We start from the raw sequence: 21668 nt of genomic DNA on the forward strand, positions 1-21668 counted from the left end.
CAAGATCAACAATTAAACTACCTAAACATGCAAAAAACACCAAACTAAAAGCGAAACATAAAGACTATTAAAAAGATAAAGAAAGCTTAAGAACACTTAAACATGGTGGAAGAACACTCAAAAACCGAGCTCATCAAACTCATGAAAAATATCGAAAATGACCCCCGAAAAGGGTGCGAAAACACACACACATGGCTGATTTTTTTTAGACTTTTCAAACTCCTTCTCCGTTTTTTAACCATAAAAACTAAGAAAAATGCTTTAGAAACTGATTTTAAAAGCTTGAAAAGGTTTTTTAAATAAACAAAAACATAAAAACAGAACTAAACAACAAGCTAAAACCGGAAATAAACAAGAGCTAAACTTTAAAACACATTTACCAAACATAAATTACTACTTGAAATGAGCTTTTAAAAAAATGCAAAAATCAGGCTTTGATAAAATTTAATTTAAAGACAATGCATGCTTCTAGGTGTGTGTGAAAAATTTATCCCTCATTCACAATAACACAACAAGCTCATCAATGAATCACAAAATCCAATGATGGCCAACATCCTTGAACTCTCGGTTATTACTAAACATAGGCCAAGCGATTAAATTCTAGATCACACAAATTTGAATCACTCAATAAGATAATTAACCCAACACTCATCGGTCATCTCTATTAAACAAGAACTGAGGAAAAGAATAGCATTGGTCATTTAATATATTACTTCCAACCAAACTCACGTACACATTATCCATATATCTACCGAAACTCACAACTAATTATATATATCACCCTATTAAATTAATTGGATAGTAGTGGTTCATAAAATATTAAAGTACCCAACAAAATAAATAAAGAAATCAAAATAACCAGTAGCCTATTCCTAAATCAGTACACGTATATACTCCCAAATCATCACAGAATGAATAAAAGAAATAATATAACAAAATAAAGGAATTGTACTACCAAAAATTATGCCAGCCCAACTCGTCTTCCTCAAATTTCAATCAGCAAAACTCTTTCTCTCTCTACTGCTTAATTAAAAAAAGAGAGAAAGAACACCCAGCACTATGCTCTCCCTAAAATTCTTGTCTCTATCTCCATGTTAACACAAAATCCAACACTGCATCCTCCATTCACAGCCCCTTTCAGTCACAGATAAGTTTTATCCACTTTTCCCCTTTCTAAACTTTTATTTCCAAATTTTAATTGTTCGATTCAATTATTTTGGGCAGACAGAAAATTTCCAAGAATTCATATTAGAAAGAGATAAAGACAGACTTGCATGCTTGCAATGGCAGTAAAGATCGAGCTTTAACAAGAAGGTAGCATTCAACAAATTTTCCAATAATTTCAACAAATCTGATCTGTGGACTACTGTGGTGTATGAATTTATGGCATGGAATTGAAGAAAGGATATACCTTTAGAAAGAAAGAGAGCAAATTGAGATTTGCAGGGAGATGGCTATTTCACACGCTACTCGGTTTTGGATTCCTCTCAACTGTGACAAAAGGAAAATATGGTGCTACGGATTTAATACCCAGAAAGTGATATACACAGAATGAAAGGGTAAGAGTTGGAATGAATAAAACTCGTTAGCAACCAAGAGGAATTGAGATCACAGCTCTCTCGATTTCAAGCTGTAATATCATGGAATTGGCTACAAAATCAATATGATTATGCTAAGGTTTGATATTCATGAAATTGCAGAGAAAGATTACCTTATGGTGGAGGAAACAAAAAAAACAACGGCAGATAAAATGAAGCTGCATTGTGGAGGAATTTATAAAGAGAAGAATGGATTTTGGTTGGAGATTTTCAAGGGAGGTGGAGATATGGAAGAAATCGTTGGGTGATGGAATTGGAAGAATTATTTTGATCAAAAATTTTGACTGCAGAGTAGAATAATTAATTAATATTCTACTACTACGGAGTAGATAAAAGGCTAGAATAAGCAAGATAAAAGTGATATGCCCAAATATTTGATTTAGAGTATTAATTAAATCATGGTGTTTTCTTTAAAGTACTATGGTGTTATTCCAAGTACTTAGACGAACGCCTAATTTTCTCATCGATGATTCTCACGTCAAACTCGCCGACTACTTTCACCACACTATTGCCCAACAACGATTCAAATCATTTAATATTTCCAAAAGCAACTAAATAAAACGATGGTGATATTTTATTCAAAGATCTCATGCTCGATTCTCAACATAAAACTCCTCGTGAAAAGGTACCAATCATATCACACCGGCACGAGTGGTGTGCCCCCCTTTCCTTTGTCTCGTTGAAGATACACTTAGTGTGAAACATGTTTTTATATAAATCGAAAAAGATGGAACATAAAACTATTTTTACTCAGTTTAAAGAATATGCAGTGTATCTCGGCTAAAGGCAACTATAATCAGTTAATTTGAATTTAATAGGATATTTAGAGCCTAAAATTCTAGATTGGCTATCAATAACACTAATCGGTATGGAAAATGTGGATTCGTTTAACAATTGCATAACGCTGGCACTATTAAATCAATATCGAAAAGATGGTCTACTTGTCACAAAATAAGCCTACTTTGATCTAAATGGTGATTGCTAATTTGTTCTCTTGTTTTATTTATTTAAAGAGTGAACTATAAAAATAATTCCTGAACTATGGGTTTATCTCATAAATAATCCTTAGATTTTAAAAATATCACCAGTAGTCTCTGGACTAAGGGTTAATATAAAGAGTGAACTATAAAAATGGTCTCTGGACTATGAGTTTATCTCGCCCATAGTTCATGGACTTTAAAAATATCGTCAGTAGTCCCTGCACTAAGGGTTTATCTCGAAATTGGTCTTTTTGTTTTTTTTTTGGTACGAAAATACCCTTTGATATTATTTTTGGGGGGTTTGGGCAATTTAGAGCCTAAAATTCTAGATTGGCTATCAATAACACTAATCGGTATGGAAAATGTGGATTCGTTTAACAATTGCATAACGCTGGCACTATTAAATCAATATCGAAAAGATGGTCTACTTGTCACAAAATAAGCCTACTTTGATCTAAATGGTGATTGTTAATTTGTTCTCTTGTTTTATTTATTTAAAGAGTGAACTATAAAAATAATTCCTGAACTATGGGTTTATCTCATAAATAATCTTTAGATTTTAAAAATATCACCAGTAGTCTCTGCACTAAGGGTTAATATAAAGAGTGAACTATAAAAATGGTCTCTGGACTATGAGTTTATGTCGCCCATAGTTCCTGGACTTTAAAAATATCGTCAGTAGTCCCTGCACTAAGGGTTTATCTCGAAATTGGTCTTTTTGGCTTTTTTTGGGTACGAAAATACCCTTTGATATTATTTTGGGGGGTTTGGGCAATTTGGTCTTTTTATACTTTTAACATTTTAAATCTGATATTATTTTAGCTATGTACTAACTTTGATAAATTTTAATTTTAAATTTTTAAATATTAATACATTTTTTTAATTATAAAAATTATTAAATAGCAAAAATTAATAGTTATCATCAATATTTGATAGTGTATAGTACTATGTAATCAATAAGGTATGACAACGCCTTAGTTTTAATCATAAATAGATTATATAACACAATTTATTCTGAAATAAATATGCATCTAATGTAAGACTAATATAATTTTCGTTTATTAATTTGAAAACAATCAAAATTTACTAGAAAATTTCAACAAAAATACTCCTATATAAAATTTTAAGTAGGATCAAATTTTTAGTCAACTTCATAATATTTAATCACAAGCAATTATAACAACCGAACGGAGGCTAAATAGAATAACTCTTATTTTTCCATCATGATTAATATTATTTTTCTGTACTTCTTCAATTCAATTGAATATTATATTAAATAACAAAAATTAATAGTTTTAATCAATATTTATAGTGTCCATGAATTAATAGTTTTCATTAAAAAAAATTATTGATATTTAATAATCTAAATATTAAATTTAATTTTATAAAATTAAATATAATATTGAAATGAAAAAAACAAATTCAGTGAAGGATAACAAAATGGAAGAAGAATGATAATTTTGAAATAATATCAAAGTTAGTACATAACTAAACCCTAAAATGTTAAAAGTGTAAAAAGACCAAATTGCCCAAATCCCCCAAAATAATATCAAAGGGTATTTTCGTACCAAAAAAAGCCAAAAGGACCAATTTCGAGATAAACCCTTAGTCCAGGGACTACTGGCGATATTTTTAAAGTCCAGGGACTATGGACGAGATAAACCCATAGTCCAGGGACCATTTTTGTAGTTCACTCTAATATAAAAAGCGATCATTTTGCACTTGTTTCGAGACGAAAATGCTCTTTTGAGGAGTTTTGGGGGGTTTGGGCAATTTGGTCTTTTTACACTTTTAACATTTTAAATCTGATATTATTTCAGTTATGTACTAAATCTGATATTATTTCAAAATTATCATTCTTCTTCCGTTTATTTCAATATTAGATTTAATTTATAAAATTAAATTTTAAATTTTAATTTTTAAATATCAATAATTTTTTTTAGTTAAAATTATTAATTCATGGACACTATAAATATAGATTAAAACTATTAATTTTTGTTATTTAATATAATATTCAGCTGAATTGAAGAAGTACAAAAAAAAATATTAATTATGATGGAAAAATAAGAGTTATTCTATTTAGCCTTCGTTCGCTTGTTATAATTGTTTGTGATTGAATATTATGAAGTTGACTAATATTTTTATATAGGAGTATTTTTGTTGAAATTTTCTAGTCAATTTGATTGTTTTTAAATTAATAAACGAAAATTATATTAATCTTACATTAGATGCATATTTATTTCAGAATAAATCGTGTTATATGATCTATTTATGATTAAAGCTATTAAATATAGATTAAAACTAAGGCGTTGTCATATCTTATTAATTAAATATTAGTCACTATCAAATATTGATTATGACTATTAATTTTTGTTATTTAATTGATTTTTATAATTAAAAAAAATTATTGATATTTAAAAACTAAAATTTAAAATTTAATTTTGTAAAATTAAATCTAATATTAAAATAAAGAAATAAAGTGAAGGATGACAAAAGGGAAGAAGAATGATAATTTTGAAATAATATCAGATTTAAAATGTTCAAAATGTAAAAAGACCAAATTACTCAAATCCCCCAAAACCCCTCAAAAGGGCATTTTCGTCTCAAAATAGTGCAAAAAGACCGTTTTTTATATTAACCCTTAGTGCAGAGACTACTGGTGATATTTTTAAAATTTAGGGACCATTTATAAGATAAATTCTTAATCCAAGGAACAGTAGTTCACTCTTATTTAAAAATTACCCAAACTGTTGCAACAAACAAGGTTAACAAATTCTTATATGCATTATGGCCCAAGGCCCTAAAGAATATGGTGTACAGTTCAGTCAACGATAATTATAAGCAATTAATTTATAACAAAGAAAACGAAGAAGCGAAGATTTTTTGGGCAGCAAAATTTGATATTTAAGCATCGCAGTAGCATTTTCTTCTACTCTTAATTGAGCTTTCCCCCAAAAAAGATTTGACTATTCATTTTTTTCAAAATAATTTTAACACACAGCATTGATTTAGCGTAGAATATTGCTTGCCAAATAGTTGGCTTTTTTGACATGTGCAAGATTCTACTAAATTCAAACTTTCTTAAAAGATACCAGGGTATTAAAAAACTAACATAAAATCCGAATTATAGTTTTTTAGTCTAAGATGCCATTTTAAACTATATGTACCACTTAGAGTCATTGGCGGCTATATTTCATATAAATCATGATATTTATCCTAGCTCTATTTATAAGTTAAACTATTTCTTGTATATAGGACTATTACTTTTTTGACCACCTAATTTTTCATGCTTTCATTCTGACTGTCAAAGGAATTAATTAGTCCACACTAAAAGTCCAATCATAATAAATAACTCAAATTATTTAGTCATCCTGAAACTATTAACCATTCTATTGTGATTGAGATTATGAGAATTTCAATTAAAAGTAAAATCACAAACGATAGGAGTGAAGCTTAAAATTGCACACAATCCCTAATCTAAACAATGGTATTAGTAGTATTATGGATAGATTTGGAAGCCAAAGCATAAGTAACATCTCTCAGAAACGCCTCCACCGCCGCATACTCCCCAAACGCCTTCTCAATCGCATTACACCTCAAAAACTCCGGGAAAAACAGCCAAAACGACGTCGCCAGCACGAACCCCATCGTGAGGGGGCCCGCCAGCACCCTGGGCACCCCCCACCGCCCCTTGACCGCCTTCTTCACCGCCACCTCCGCCCCCAGACACACCCCGTGCAGCACGAAAAACGCCGTGAGCTCCCCGCTGGGCCGCCTCCGCCCCAAATAGTAGAAAATCAGCTCGTGCATCAGGCCCGACACAAAAAAGGAGGCGAGGATAGCCGGGAAGTGGGCCCACCTCCGGCCCGTGATAGGCGCTGAGAAATCCAAAACGGGCTTGTACACAGTGGGCCTTAGGATTTTAGAAACCATGATATTCCATCTCCTCCCCCAAAAGTCGTGCAGCGACGAGGACAGATAGGGCTCGTCAAATTGGGGCTCCAGCTCCACCCCGATCAAAGCCCCAGCAATTCCACCGGCGACGGCGAGGATTATCTCGAGGCCGCAGTAGATGTGGAGGAAGTAGAGGAGCCAGGTGAGCTTGGGGTGGACGAGATCGGTGTAATCGTACAATTTGAGAAAGAGGCAGATTAGGAGGGCTTTTGCGAGGTAATTCCAGATGGATTTAAGGCCGCGGCTGGGGAAATCGGAGTTGGATTTGATGGGGAGGCAGGCGAAGGCGGCGAATTTGGGGAGGGAGATGGAGGGATCGGAGAGGGGGCCGTGGCCGAAGGCGAGCATGATGAGCTTGAAGTTGGCGAGCCAGGCGAGGAAGAAGGCGGAGGAGCCGCCGAGGTGCATGGTGTGGAGGGTGAGGGGGAGGATTAGGTTGAGGATTATGGCGGGGGAGATGGCGAGGAGGCGGGGGAAGCCGGTGGGGAGGGTTTTGGAGAGGAAGAAGCAGTAGGAGAGAGAGGCGAAGACGAGAGTCCATACTTTGATGAAGTTTGTGATCTCTCCTTGTGCGTAATGCTTCACGATTTCGATGATTGCTTGCACCACCATTTTCGATCTCTCTCTCCTCTCCTCTCTCTGCTGTAAAGAGTGGTGAGAGAGGGGATTTATTGTTTCATGGTGGAGCCGCCAAGGTAGATGTAATTTAATAGTACTACTTTCAACATGTAAATTTTAAGATTGATTTAAGTAAATATGGTTAACTACATAGTTAGAGAGATCAACTTTAAATTAAAACTAGGTACAATACTTAGTTAATGATACTCATACTATCAATGAAACTTGGTAATATGTATTCTTTCTCTATGCAATTAAGAGTCTCAATTTAATATTATAAAAAAATGAGTTAATTAAAAGATTGTGCAATTTTGATCACACTTTTATATATTAATAAGTAGAATAAATTAGTTAAATATAAAACCTACTAAAATTATATATATATATAAAAAAATTGCTAATCACACACGTAAAATTATCTATTAATTTATTAATAAATTATCTAGGCGAGCTCCACTTTTAAGGCCACCCGCCCACCACTATACTAGATAATTTGTTAATAAATTGTTAGAAATGAGTAGTATTTTTAAAATCTTTACTTTAATTAGTAAAAGTAACATTATTGTGACATGCTATACGTGTTGATGATTATTATAATCCTATACAAGATTCATTTAGAGCTATGAATCGATTTCATTATGAGTATTTTAATTTATGCTAATTCAAGCAACAGTACTTACAAAACAACAATGTCACCATTCATCAATCATGTACAATAGTGATGGATTGGAGAACTGTCATCAATATATTAATACATAATTAACAGCTAACAATGCTTTTTGTCAGAAAAATTAAAATACTAACAAAGAGTTGGCAGCACGATGCTGTTATTGGACCATATATATATTTGTAGGGAATAACTTTGGTCTTTGGTGTCGTGGCCAGTCTTTATTGACTAACTATAAAGAAGTTGGCATTTTTTTTATTTCGTGTATTGAATTGGACCATTCAGAATCCTGATACCTAAATATGACTCCCCTTGTATTTTCCAATTTCCACAATTTTGTACTGATTTGAACAGTGTTAGGTTAGTTAGAAAGTTTTTTACGCTAGTTACTGCAGCTGCTTATATTAGTTTCTCAAAACAGCTTAGATATCGTGTTCCTTGAAATGTGTAGTTCTATAACATAATTTGGGAGGGTAATTGTGCTCTTCATGGACATTACCAACAATATAGGATGGATAAAGGGTAGAGTTGTAATTACATTATAAATTTTTTTCAAACTTTCAACGCACCTTTTTCCGACTTCTTGACACTTGTTCATCAGTAAGAATTACCGGCTTATACATTAGTTAGAAGGTTGCGAGAATATAATCCACCCACCTTATTGAAGTTTGTTAGCGATTAAGGAGTGTTTACTTTTCATAATTGATATGATAGATTATTGAGTATGTTACTACGTATTTTTTGCATCAATCACTACTTCAAAAATTAGCTCAAACGATACGAATTGTTAACTGCCTTGAGATATTCTAAAATTTCAGTCTCATCTAAACAAAAGGTTAACCCAAATTATTTTTATTTTTTCTTGGATATACTTCAACAACTTAGCGATAGTAGGTGAACCGTGAGAGAGAGAACTTGTTATCAAATTTGAGTGTGATTTTGAGAACGTAGATGTATTCATAGAAAATTGATAGAAAGCTTGTATTTTGTTTTGTATCAGAGTCAGCACAGATTTGTTTAATTCTATGATTGTGATTTAAAATTGATAATTATATAGTTAAAAACTTAAAAACTGTTATGACTGAGAATACGCTTGAATAGTAAAATCAATTTTTAACTGTTTTGGGTAAAACCACTTGAAAGGCGCAAAATTTACTTGTTATGTTTACATCAACTCGACCTGGTTTGATTTTGGGCCAGTCTGGATTCGACCTAGTGGCTTTCCAAGACACCCAACCGGGCCCCAAAGTTTCCTATGGCCCGATAGGCTCACCTCAGCCGGACCGGTCCCGGCCCGGTTATTTTGTCACCCGTGAGTGAGTGGCAAATGATGTGTTAAGTACAAACCTATCTCACTTCCGAAATCTGAGGGAAGTTGGAAGGTGTATATAATCCTGGCCAACCCCTACTGGGAATGACCCAAAAACAAATCTGTGCGTGCGGGCTTAACCCAAAGCGGACAATATCAAACGTCTATAGCAGCCGACAATCCGAACATGATGTATTGGAAAGAGTTGATTTATAAGTGCATAAGCTGATTCACTAAGACTGTACATATTGCTTTGAAGAAATAAAATCATTCTCTCCTCAACAATAATTCCATAGACCACTCCCATCATTGAACTCAGAAATAAATGAATTTTTTTAACAAGACAGAAGACCAAACATACAATGTAGAGCAGAGGGCCTTCAAATTTCAAGATGAGCTACAAGTCTCCATGTCAGCCATAAAGTCGAAGACGGGTAGTAATGGGCTTCCGGCACAAGGGGCACGAAGATAACGACGCGCCACAATCCCTGCATGTCTATAAACAAACAGCCCTCAATGTTGAACCGTTTATAGAAGTAGACTCATTTCTCAGATACTAATCTTAAGGCAATTTAGCTTAGTTTGTCATAGATGCTTACCTGATGTCCACAGCCGAAAGCCAAGTCCTTCCGATTGGTTAAGCAGATCGGGCATGCCTTGAAACGAGAGGAACACGTGTTAGCATATGGAGTAACATATATAATACGAGGCTACAACGGGTGTTGAAGTTCGCATACTTGTTCAGCTGGTGGTCCTGCAGACTCAGCTTTTTCTCGGCTGATCATACGCGCGATTGCTTTTGCAGCTTTCTCCTTGTCGTGGTTGATTATTGCACCAGGAGGAGGAAGAGGTAGTTTCCTAGGAGCTGAACTGTGGCTTCTGAAATAAGGAAAACAAGAGAACAATCACATCCTTGTTCGATTTATTGAGACGGGAGAGATGCATCATCACGAAACGGGGGCGAGCTAGGGTCTCCAGTCGGATATTTGACAAAATTTTCCAAGACTTAAACTGGCCTTACTCGTTATATCGTAGTGTCAGTGTTGCTCTGTACTGAAGTGGAATTTCCATCAAAGCAGCAAGAGCGAACGCTGATTCCTTTTTATCTGTCTCCGTTTGCTCGGATATGATCTTCGTGAAGTTGACAAACTGTGACACGAGAGGGATGTCGACTTCAGACTCACATTTCGTGTCAAGGATAAACCAAACTATAGCTCGACAACAAAAGTTACCTGAAAGTTGTCAAATGCTCGTTGAGGGAGGTTATCATCGAATGCTTTCATCTCATCCCACGGACCATCTCCCACACCCACTAGAATGATGGAGAGGGGATATTTGCTGCAATTTATATGACATAAGGCAAGAATACAACATAATCTAATTTGTTAAACTCCAACGGATCGCGCATCGACATAACATTAGTAAATCCATTTACCTTGCAGCAACTACTGAATTGATAGTTGCTTGTTCTTGAGGACTTAACTTGCCAGGCAACGTGTCGGGACTTCTAGTTACCTGTTCATAGAAAAAATACAATGAGATATTATGCGCGAGAAAATTAAAAATGATCAATGCGATGGATAAAAGAAACGTGACCTGTCCATCTGCGATGATAACCAGGACATGATACTGGAAATTGTTATTCTCTACTATACGAACCGCTGCATCAATTGCTGGTGCAAACGACGTTGGGCCTGTATGTCAAGCAGCCACAAGAAAGTGTTTCTAGTAAAGTTGATGGTATAAATTTGGAGTTCTTGAAATAAATGCAAATCAAAGTGAATGATTACCGGATAGATTCAGAAGTGGAACGATTTCTCTGTATCGAGCAAGTGCTTCCTCAAACCCGTTGCAAGGTCGATGATCAGGGTAAAAGCTGAATACATGCTGATCATGCGTCGTTGCTGAAACGAAAATATAATCCCTCTGATTAATTTCAACAAGGATAGATACTTAGCCCAAAAGAAACAGAAAAATATAACTTACCATCACCAAATCCAAAGCAAGGTATTAAATTGTCTTCATCAAAGGGAGATAGAGTTCTTCCAATAATGGAAATGGCTTGCTCGTACGGGTTAGGAGTGCTACCGATAGCATGGAGGCTTTTTCTGTGAAAAGAGTACCTTCCTACAACCTTAAAATACTAAGTAAGATAGTCCTCTCCACTGATCATAAGAAACAAGTTTTATCTAAATGAATCACCTGTCCATTCATTGCTCTTGGTAAAATCGATTCCAAGGATCAGATTTGATGATTCCAAGCCAGCTTCTCTTAATGCATTGATAACCTGAAACACATGATAATATCCGGTTTTAGCAATGTCTAAAGCAAAATGATGGGAATATCAATCTGTTGGAACGCGTAAATAAGACACTGATGCGGATATCATAACTCAAAGATACTGTAGTATGAAAAGAAATAAAAATGCCAAAAATTTAACAACATACTACCAAGCAAAAATCACAATACTAGTAAGAGGAGAACGGATACCTCGTCCAAAGAGTTGAAGTTATCTGCTATGTACGCAGAGTGCTGTTTCTTCCGATAGTTGTTAGTCTCCATCGAATTTCTTGTATCTACTGAGGCATGATGCTGATAACTAGTTTGTGTTGAACTTGTGGCATGCTCCGGGGATTGAGGTCTGTAGCCAGTTTCAACCGTGTATCCTCCGTGCTCAGCTGGTTGGCGTGAAAAGTTGTCATAATCATCAGGCGATGATTCGCTGTTTCCCATAATGTGCCAAGCTTATATCGCCTTAACAACAGAAAACACTGCATAGACAAAGTTGTGACTCGATCCTCAATCCAAAACTACATAGAATTCAATCTTTTTTCAACAAGAAAGCACTGCACTTTAAGGCACTTTATGGATCCCATCTGACTTGAACAGAGTTAATAAGATGAATTTAATGTTTTCTAAAAATCTATATACTCATCTGCTCACTTAAAATGAAAGATTAATAATTCCCAGATCCATAAACAGGGAGACAATTGAGTAGTAAACAGCTGTTTCTCTTGTATTTGACTACCAAAGTCTGAAATCATTCTATTTTTGTCTTCTGAAATTTCAGAATTCTACCAAAGTATCAAATACTAATTGAATTATAAACACAAGGCAGATAATAAATGGAGATTAATTAACTAATTACTGCAAAAAAAACATACTTATCCAAAACAGAATTCAATAATCCAGCCGTTTGGATTACAGACCAGCTGCAAGAATACCAATTGTGGCTACATCCAAGAATCCAAATCCATCACTGAATAAACTAAGTCAACAAGGATATTATATCATATTCGTGGCTTTAATTGAAAAGCTACAAGTAATATGCAAGAGAGAGAGACAGAGAGGGGCACCTGCAATTTCTTCTTCTCCTTAATTGGACAGCAAAAGAAAAAAAATGGGGGATTTCTGAGATTGGCTATATTGAAAGTTGAAAACTTTGGCAACAGCTGTAGTAATTAGCTAATCCCAATAGTAATAGGCTAATAGCACATGCTATTTTAGTGGATATTACTATTATATTTATATATCTGGTCTGAAAATGTGTGAATGCTAGAAACGTCAAAGATCAAAAATAGTCAGCCACTGACAGCTTTCTGTTAGAACTTAGAACAGAAAGAGGAATCTTCTAATCTACGTTTTTCAATGCGTGCACCATCTAAATTTCTATCTTTAATATACAAACAAGTAAAGTTGGGATATGCTCTAAATTGTTGAAATTTCTTCTTATATATGACAAAACATATTATTACTTTGATCTCTATTCGTTCTCAATTCTTTTCGTAATTATTAAAGCAAGTTCCCTTTTTAACGGGTATGGTTGAGCTGTTAATAAATGGAGTGTATGATAAATTTGGTTACTGCCTTTTTATGTACATTTGTAAAATAAACTCAAATGTTGAATGTATAAAAATATTTTTGCTATATTTATAATAGTGCTATCGGTTTTATTTGATTAGTAAAGAATACTAAAATTATTGGTTATCATTGAGAAAATGTTTAGTATGAAAAGAAGAGGACCGGAGTGCTTTATTTGATTAATTTGATTTCCAGAGAGGGGTTAAACTTAAACATGTAGATGTAGACGTATATTGGTCCAAACAATTATATTTATAGGTTGCTACTTGTTGAACTTTTGGCACTAATGTCCACTACACACTAATTATATTATGTTGAAAGTGATTTTAATTATAAAGTTGAGCGAAAGTGGAGTGTGGCTGGTGCAGTATCTATAACATAAAATTATGGAGTAATAGTATATGCTAGCTTTTGAAGGGATCCACTGGAATCATGATTTCATAGGCGAAAGTTACTGTCTTCATCCTGGGAAGTACTATAGTATAATGTTTTGGTTGCTTAATTTGGTGCGATTTCGGGAAAAAGGGTGAATAATTGGAAGGTGTGGTCTTAAAAAGAATTTTAATTTGGCTAGATATGACATGACAAAAAACGATATATAGTCAATTTGGGAGCAAACACTTACTCATAGCGAGTGAGCAAGCAACCACCCGCGCTCAACTGCTTCCAAAAGAAATTTTCAAGCCTAGACCAAGGGCCGCTAAAAACGCGCCTGTATTGCGAACACCTTTCTCCCCTTATTTGTGGGCGTTTTCACTTAGTTTTGTACCCCTACTTTTGTTCAAATACTTGAATGCTACCTCCCAACACTTGCAAATGGGCTGTTTTTATTTTAATTAATCACTTGTTTGGATGGCTTTATCTCTTTGAAGGGCCTAAAAGGCTAAATTATAGAGACACTAGGATTATGTGAAAACCTTAAACAAATGAAGTAGTATAATTTTTTAATTGACTTCAAATTTGAAATTAGAATTAAATATCCCCTTCTATTTTTTTATAATTTCTTTCTTTTGAATAAAGTGGACCCCATTTTTCACTAATAATATTATAATTTTATTTCCCTATATCTCTCTTACTTTATTAATTGTGCATTAATTTCTATACCGTCTCAAATAGAGGTGATCAATTGCTAACTAATTAACAATCCAAAATTGAGACCAATTTTTAACTATTAGATTAGAAGATCTTGTGGTTGATATAATGACAAGTGTAATATATTTTAAATTTAAATAATTATTAATTAAATTAAAAAGGTATTAATGTCAAATCCTATATGTAGTAATTATAACTAACTACTTTCTCTCTTTCAAAATCATCTCAAATCTTTAAATTTACGTAACTCTCTCAATTTAAATTATTTTTTCGCAAAAAATATATCAAATTAAAGATAATTTAATAAGGATTCCAACAAGATCTCAATTGCATATGTTCCGACGATGTTCGGGTGATGAAATTTGATAAGTTATATTTCAATTTTCGTACATGTTGATAATCAGCTTTTATCAACAAATGCAACAAAAAATCTCAATATATTGTAGACAAAATCTCAATATTATGCATGTTCAATCTCAATAAAAAGGTGTTGATATTTTCTTGTCCTTGTGTTGATATTCTAATGTCATATTATTGATATTTGTAATACACAATGTTGATATAAAAAAACACCCACGAAAATTATCATATGATAACATAATGATGATATTACCCTTTTGTTGATATTTTGTCTACTATTTATTGAGATTTGTGAGCTTTAATCTCATCCACTCATTTTAAAATCCAAGGGTGGAGATTTAGTCTTGATTTTGGATTAGGGTGCTAGAAGCATTAGAATAGGAACCCCGTCTCAAATATTTATATTTTTGTAGAATAAAGAGAATATTTATCATTAATACTATTGATAATAAATTAATACTAATACTAATACTATACTAATGGAGTGCTATTATTCAAATTTCTTAATCCCCCCTCCCCACGCTGCCACTCAAGAGGACAGATTGAATATTGTTAGTTTTTGGATATTATTGCCTTATTTGTAGTATTTTTTTTATTGTGTACGTGTTGAGTTTAATTTTTAGGTATTGATTTATTGATATTTATTGTGCTGGATTTTTTCAGGTAGTTATATGTTTAAATTTGTAGGTATTGGATTATTGAATTTTTGTTGTATTGTTCGTTCGTATTTGTTGTGTGATTATTTGAATATTTAGGTATTAAATTCATTAATTGTTATTTTTAGATATTGGATTATTAAAAAAATTCGGTATTGAAATATATTAAAAATTTTATTCCAATAAATTGGAATTAAAATTAGATGACAAACTGGTTGTTCGACCCTTAAGAATCGGCCGGTTTTTAACCGGAACAGATTTGATTCGTAGATTCATAAAAATTTGTAACCATTAACCGTCCTAATTGAATCAGAGGAGGACACAACGAAATTGAACACGGCTGATCATTATACGCTTGGATGAACATGTTATAAGGAAGAAGTATATATTGAGTAATTATAATAGTAGGCATAATGTGTCCATTCATAGTAAGTCCTAATACGTTATGATCCAAAGTTATCATTTAAATTCCAATCCAATATCTTCAATTTCTTTTAGTTGTAGTGTATGCGATGTTAGATTTTGTATATTTATGATTCAAAGCAAAAGTTTTTTTTTTTTTTTTTTTTTTTTTTTGAGTGTTGAAGTTGTCAAAGGAGAAGTGACGATTAGAGTTAAAACCCTAGTACATCAAGCAATCCGTTTAATCTAACTACCTCCAAATTATTACGATTTAATTATTTAAGAGTCAGTTTATATAGAATCTCCAAGTCGACGAAACACACACATCATCTGCGGCGGCGGCAATTCCCTCTCTCTCTCATTTCTTGTATAATTCAAGTTCTCCAGTAAGATCTCATTATCCATGCTACCACTTTCAAGTCGGAATGGAATGAGCTGAATAAGATTAAGATTAAGATCGAATAAATATATTTAATTCTCCCTCTGTTTTTACACTGAATTCAATCTATAGGATTTTGCATGCACGTGCAATGCAAGAGTTGATGCTCGCGAACGTGCATGCAAATCTGATTACTCTTCGTTTAGCAATGCACTGCAGTTTGGGGCTTTATGTTTATTTCTCATGATTTTTCCTGAAATTGCTTTTTGTATTTCTCTTTGTTTCATCTTTAATTCTGAGTCCACTTTCCCCTTTTAAGATTTCCTCGACTCTTTTCTAACTTGATAAATTTGAGATTTTCTGAAATTTTCCACTTAATTCACGTTTGTTAATTTTGTTCTTGGCTTGCATTTTCAACAGTAAGAAGATAGAGAAATTGGATTTCTGTTAAAAACTATTGATTGATCTTATGTTACAAAGTAACAAGTATATTTGCACTTTTGTCAAATTAGGGAATCTAATTGCTGGAGAGCATAAGCCCTCCAGATTAAGACACTAGCTTAATTAGGACATAAAGGAATGAAATTCAAGTCACACCGATCATTGTCTTCCTTTCTGGGAGATCAAATAGGTGTGTATTGTCTAGGAACAGTACTTGCTGCCTCTGTCTTTCCATCGATCTTCTTGCCTCAAGTTGTGTACTGGATTGCTATTTTTCTTCTATTTTGATTGTCTAAAACACCTTTTAGTTTACGAATGGGAGAGCCATGTTTAACAGTTGCTTGTTTTGATCTTGATATCTTCGTATCAGTTCAGTTAAGCTACGTTATCTTCTGCACTCTTGCTGTGCCCTGTTGGTTGTCCTGCTCTGAGTGCTTCTGTTTTTTCAAACTTGTATATTTTGATAGCAAAATGTTTTCTTTTGTCATTGTATTCCAATAGTTATTATGACTCAAAGTGTGATACCTCTCATTCAGCTTACTTTACAAGGTGTTTTAGAAGGTGTGATGCCGTAGTTTCTGTTGATATTCGACGTCCAATAAAGGCCTTCTGATATTCAGTTTAGCTTTCTTCATCTCCTTTCAGTAAATTCTGTTTCTTGAGTTGCATAGCTTATTTTTTCATGTACAGCCAAATGGATACTGGGGGTAACTCTTTACCATCTGGAGCAGACGGAACGAAAAGAAAAGTGTGCTACTTCTACGACCCTGAGGTTGGAAATTACTATTACGGCCAGGGTCATCCGATGAAGCCCCATAGAATGCGGATGACTCATGCTCTTCTTTCACAATACGGGTTGCTGCAAAACATGCATGTTTTGAAGCCCAACCCTGCTCGAGAGAAGGATCTTTGCAGGTTTCACGCAGACGATTATGTGTCTTTCTTGAGAAGAATCACCCCGGAGACGCAACAAGATCAGATGAGGCAGCTGAAGAGGTTCAATGTTGGAGAAGACTGCCCTGTTTTTGACGGCCTTTATAATTTCTGTCAGACCTACGCTGGAGGATCCATCGGTGGGGCCGTGAAGTTAAATCACGGACATTGTGACATTGCCATAAATTGGGCCGGTGGGTTGCACCATGCCAAGAAATGCGAGGCTTCTGGCTTCTGCTACGTCAACGATATAGTGCTTGCCATTTTGGAACTCCTTAAAACTCACGAGGTAACACAATCTTCTATATTTGTAACAGCATGATCAAACTATAAATGATAAAAGAAGATTGCAATGTGTTTCAACATTTTCTAGTTTTCATTTGAAATTTATTGAGGAGAAAATGCTCTTCTAAGTGTAGTATATGAGATAAAAGAGACTTGTAAAGGATTATGATTTATGATTTATTTTGCGTTGTAACGGGTTGGTGCTCCTATTTCAGCGTGTTTTATACGTGGACATCGACATCCATCATGGTGATGGAGTTGAAGAGGCATTTTATATAACTGACAGAGTCATGACTGTTTCCTTTCATAAATTTGGAGATTATTTTCCTGGCACTGGGGACATACGAGATTTTGGATTCGGAAAGGGGAAATATTACGCACTTAATGTTCCGTTGGATGATGGGATCGATGATGAAAGCTACCAATCCTTATTTAAGCCAATTATTAGTAAGGTAATGGAAGTTTTCAGGCCTGGGGCAGTGGTCTTACAATGTGGGGCCGATTCTCTATCCGGGGATAGGTTAGGCTGCTTCAATCTCTCGGTTAAAGGTCATGCAGAGTGCGTAAGATTTATGAGATCTTTCAACGTGCCCCTTCTTTTACTCGGTGGAGGTGGCTACACGATACGCAATGTTGCTCGTTGTTGGTGTTATGAGGTATGTTGTGTTTCTGTTACAAATAGAGCCAGAATCAATAGTCATCCTCTGTCATTTGTCGATTATCGTAATTTATTTCTGTTTTTTTGAGCAGACTGGAGTGGCGCTTGGGGTGGAGGTTGATGATCAGATGCCACGGCATGAATACATAGAGTACTATGGCCCAGACTACAATCTCCATGTTGCTCCGAGTAACACGGAAAACAAAAACTGTCGAGACATGCTCGAAGAAATAAGAGCAGAGCTTCTTATGAATCTGTCAAGACTTCAGCATGCTCCAAGTGTCCAGTTTCAGGAGCGACCACCCAATACAGAACTACCTGAGGTATGTTCTTTCTACCGATGATTTATTCAGTCGGCGAGGTTTTATCTCCATATCTTTTGTTTCAGTTACAATAGCTTTTTGTTTTTACCTTAATGAGTGATAATTCATTAACAAAACTATTCACATGTCATTAAAATCTTCATTTTCAGGATTATGTTAGTTCTTATAAAAGCTGTCGATGTAGGTTGACGAAGATGAAGAGGATAAAGATGAAAGACAACATCCTGATTCTAACACGAACATTGACTATAGACGGTATAGTTCTGTTCTGTGCTAAAACACTTCTAATTTATTGCTTATCGTAATGTATACTCTCTTTCTCCCGTATATACAGCAATCATGCGCCTAGCAGGGTGAAGGTGGAATACGTTGAATCTGTGGCAAATGATAAGGTAATGTCTTCCATAAGCTCTCAATACGAAACATCAATCGCTGTTGAGGAGTTGCAAATAAGTTCGCAGTCTTAACTTGAGTCGTAAAATAATTATTTGGCTTCTTTGTCGTTGTCTTATAGCGAAATTTTGATGCATGGGTTAGATATCAGATCATCTGAAACTGTAACAGATTCTGTTTCAATGTTTAGAACGATGAGGGTGTGGATCAACTCGCTCGTAAGATACAATCAACACTTGAGCCTACGAGCTCAAAGGTACCACCATATGCTTTGAATTCCTAATATGCAAGTGTTTTGTGGCTTAGCAATCAGATTAATTGTTGTTCTATATATGATCAGGGCTCAATGGCAGCTGCAGAAGAAGATGCCATGCAACGTGATGAGCTCGAGAAGGAGAACTCGAGAACCCTAATTAATGAGCCTACCAAGATAGATCAACATTGATCATCACCGGCCTCGAAGAATAACCTTGGGTGGTCTAACGAAATATGCGTGCAGTTCTTGGCTTAGTATGTGAGCAAATATTGATAGTCAGGGAGGATTGGACCTTGCTTCGATTCGAAAAGAAAATTGCTTGGTCGGGACTTAAGCCCCTCCGTGATTGGTTAATGGGGTCATCGAAGACTTCAACCCTCCTTCATATTATGAAAAGGAGCCGTTTGTGATTCATGCCAACTTTTTTTTTTTTTTTTATGGTTTGTTATTTCAATTATTCTTTATACTTGATTTGTAAGTTTTAAGAGAACATTAGTAACTATGGAATCTATACCTTCAAAGAAGATTTTGCGTCATATGCATAATAATAATTGCTGTAGTTTATTTTAAGGAAAATTTGATCATACATTTTTTTAATTAATTAACATGTAGTACTCCTCTTCGTTTTTCATTATGAGCACATACTATTTCTAATCATAATTCATATGGACTGTAATTCCATTATCATCTCAAATTATATCTCAAACAAGTCCTATCATGGAGAAATGTGTATAATAATAATAGTTAAGATTACAGAAAAACCACAACTCTGTCACAAACTATGTTATATTCTCCTTGAAATCAACTATTCCATTTTTTGTCCCACTTATGTATCACTTTCAAGGGGCATGTTAGGGTGCTACCACCCTTTAAAATAACACCATACCACTATTCTTAGCCAATCATTTATACACGTAGACGAATAATAAGCTGCCACGTGGCAAAAAAAAAAAAAAAACCCCAAAAAAGACGGGCAGCAATGTTCTAGTCTTTAAACAGCAATTTTTCTTGAACAGCAATATCCAACACGTTAGACAGCAATCTATAAATTGCTGTCTAACGTGTTGGATATTGCTGTGTAGCGTTTATCATATTGCTGTATAAGCGTTGTCACGTTGTCATTTTAAGAAGGGTTGTCATTTTAACACGAACCAATTTATAAAGGTTAATTAATTAGGCTTGACCATACCCAGTTATGAAATAAATTTATATTTTAGCATTTAATTTTATTTCTAGTTAATTATAGGTTATTGGTGCTAACATACAAATATTTAATATCCTAACAATAATTTCTATAACAAGTAGAAAAGGCTGCATATATGACAAACTCCTATTTTGTAATTTCGACATAGACTTTTGAAGTTGACAATGAAATAATTGATATTTCTTTTTCTGTAATTAGAACGCAACCCTATTTTCGGCCAACATTAAGCAGACATAATCTGGAATTAAACCAATTATATTAGATTCATACACAAATATTGAAATTGAAAATAGCCTTTGTTTAATTTGACCCACCACCATAGTTGATCGCGTTGTGACACCGGCTATTTCCATCCACATTTTAGTCTAATTTTGTTAACCTGGTACTAAATAGGTTGTTCTTCCATCACCGTCCGGCCAATCATACATCAAAATGTTCGTCTTTTTAATAGCATCAAACCCCATAAATCAATTCTACATATGATAGTAATCGTGTTTTGGCACTATAGATCGAATTCAATTATCTCGTGGCAAATTTTTGGTGGAACTGTATGTTTATGATATGACAACCGAAAAATCATATATTGATGTCAACACTGATGACTTAAACAATGTCGCATATTCATAAAGAAAAACGATATTTTTTCATTGAAAAACATAATTTTCTTCACCGTGGAGGGTCAACAACTAATGTTAGACTTACTGTGATTTCATTATCAGCAAATTTTATCACTTTCAACGGTCTTTTTGTGTGTTCACTTAAATATCAGTAGTCCTTGGAGTACTATGTATGTTATGAAAGTGGGTGTTTTTATGATTAACACAAAGTAAAATGTCAATAAGGATTAGATTAAGAATGACCCTTAGTATTACACATACAGATTTAAACTGCTGAACTATTAGTTGAAAGAAAAATCTTACTAACTGAATTTTGTTTTATCATACTAGCAAATTATTAGATTTTTACTTAAAATTAAATATTTAAGGGGGTAAAATGGATTTCTGATGAAAAGCTTGATCAACCTGTGAATTTATTTGTATGGGTACATATTTGTAAATTGTAATCGTTCAAACTTCAACGGTACGTGCAACTTTTACTTTTGTAGAAAATGACATAATGAAAAATCAAAAAAAGATCTTAGCAATGGTGTCGCATTGTAAAAGACAAACTATATTGGAAATGGGAATTCAATCATCTTTCTATATGACGGTAGATTCTGTCATCTTTTAATACGACGGTAGATTCTATTCACCAATTTTGATACACTTGAGATTTTAAGCACTTACTTCAAGGGTACTT

The 21668-nt window shown here is 34.1% G+C and overlaps 3 protein-coding genes across 6 annotated transcripts; 1 reads left to right on the plus strand and 2 right to left on the minus strand.

Annotated features, from left to right (window-relative positions):
• Window positions 1-5953: 5953 nt before the first annotated feature.
• LOC125203328 (acyl-CoA--sterol O-acyltransferase 1-like) lies at window positions 5954-7212 on the minus strand. Its single transcript, XM_048101652.1, has one exon. The coding sequence runs from the start codon at window positions 7142-7144 to the stop codon at window positions 6056-6058; it is 1089 nt and encodes a 362-aa protein (XP_047957609.1). The 5' UTR covers window positions 7145-7212; the 3' UTR covers window positions 5954-6055.
• Window positions 7213-9295: 2083 nt separating this feature from the next.
• LOC125208649 (E3 ubiquitin-protein ligase RGLG3) lies at window positions 9296-12716 on the minus strand. 4 transcript variants are annotated; one of them, XM_048108303.1, is made up of 13 exons: window positions 12483-12716; window positions 12291-12359; window positions 11617-11897; window positions 11329-11413; window positions 11113-11253; window positions 10917-11030; window positions 10723-10820; window positions 10562-10641; window positions 10359-10464; window positions 10148-10275; window positions 9864-10005; window positions 9726-9782; window positions 9296-9622 (listed from the first exon to the last, which is right to left on the minus strand). In XM_048108303.1, exons 3-13 carry the CDS (start codon window positions 11857-11859, stop codon window positions 9539-9541), a joined length of 1278 nt encoding a protein of 425 aa, XP_047964260.1. In that variant the 5' UTR covers window positions 11860-11897; window positions 12291-12359; window positions 12483-12716; the 3' UTR covers window positions 9296-9538. The 4 variants fall into 4 exon arrangements, with proteins under 4 accessions (XP_047964260.1, XP_047964259.1, XP_047964258.1 ...); XM_048108302.1 differs by having other exon boundaries at window positions 12291-12385; XM_048108301.1 differs by having other exon boundaries at window positions 12291-12394.
• A 3116-nt stretch (window positions 12717-15832) lies between these two features.
• Window positions 15833-19671, plus strand: LOC125208442 (histone deacetylase 19-like). The gene is made up of 8 exons (XM_048108058.1): window positions 15833-15883; window positions 17008-17539; window positions 17751-18191; window positions 18286-18516; window positions 18701-18771; window positions 18851-18908; window positions 19100-19165; window positions 19250-19671. The coding sequence occupies exons 2-8, from the start codon at window positions 17012-17014 to the stop codon at window positions 19352-19354; spliced, it is 1500 nt and encodes a 499-aa protein (XP_047964015.1). The 5' UTR covers window positions 15833-15883; window positions 17008-17011; the 3' UTR covers window positions 19355-19671.
• Window positions 19672-21668: the final 1997 nt, after the last annotated feature.

This window comes from Salvia hispanica, chromosome 2 (assembly GCF_023119035.1).
Source record: "Salvia hispanica cultivar TCC Black 2014 chromosome 2, UniMelb_Shisp_WGS_1.0, whole genome shotgun sequence".
Lineage (NCBI taxonomy): Eukaryota > Viridiplantae > Streptophyta > Magnoliopsida > Lamiales > Lamiaceae > Salvia > Salvia hispanica.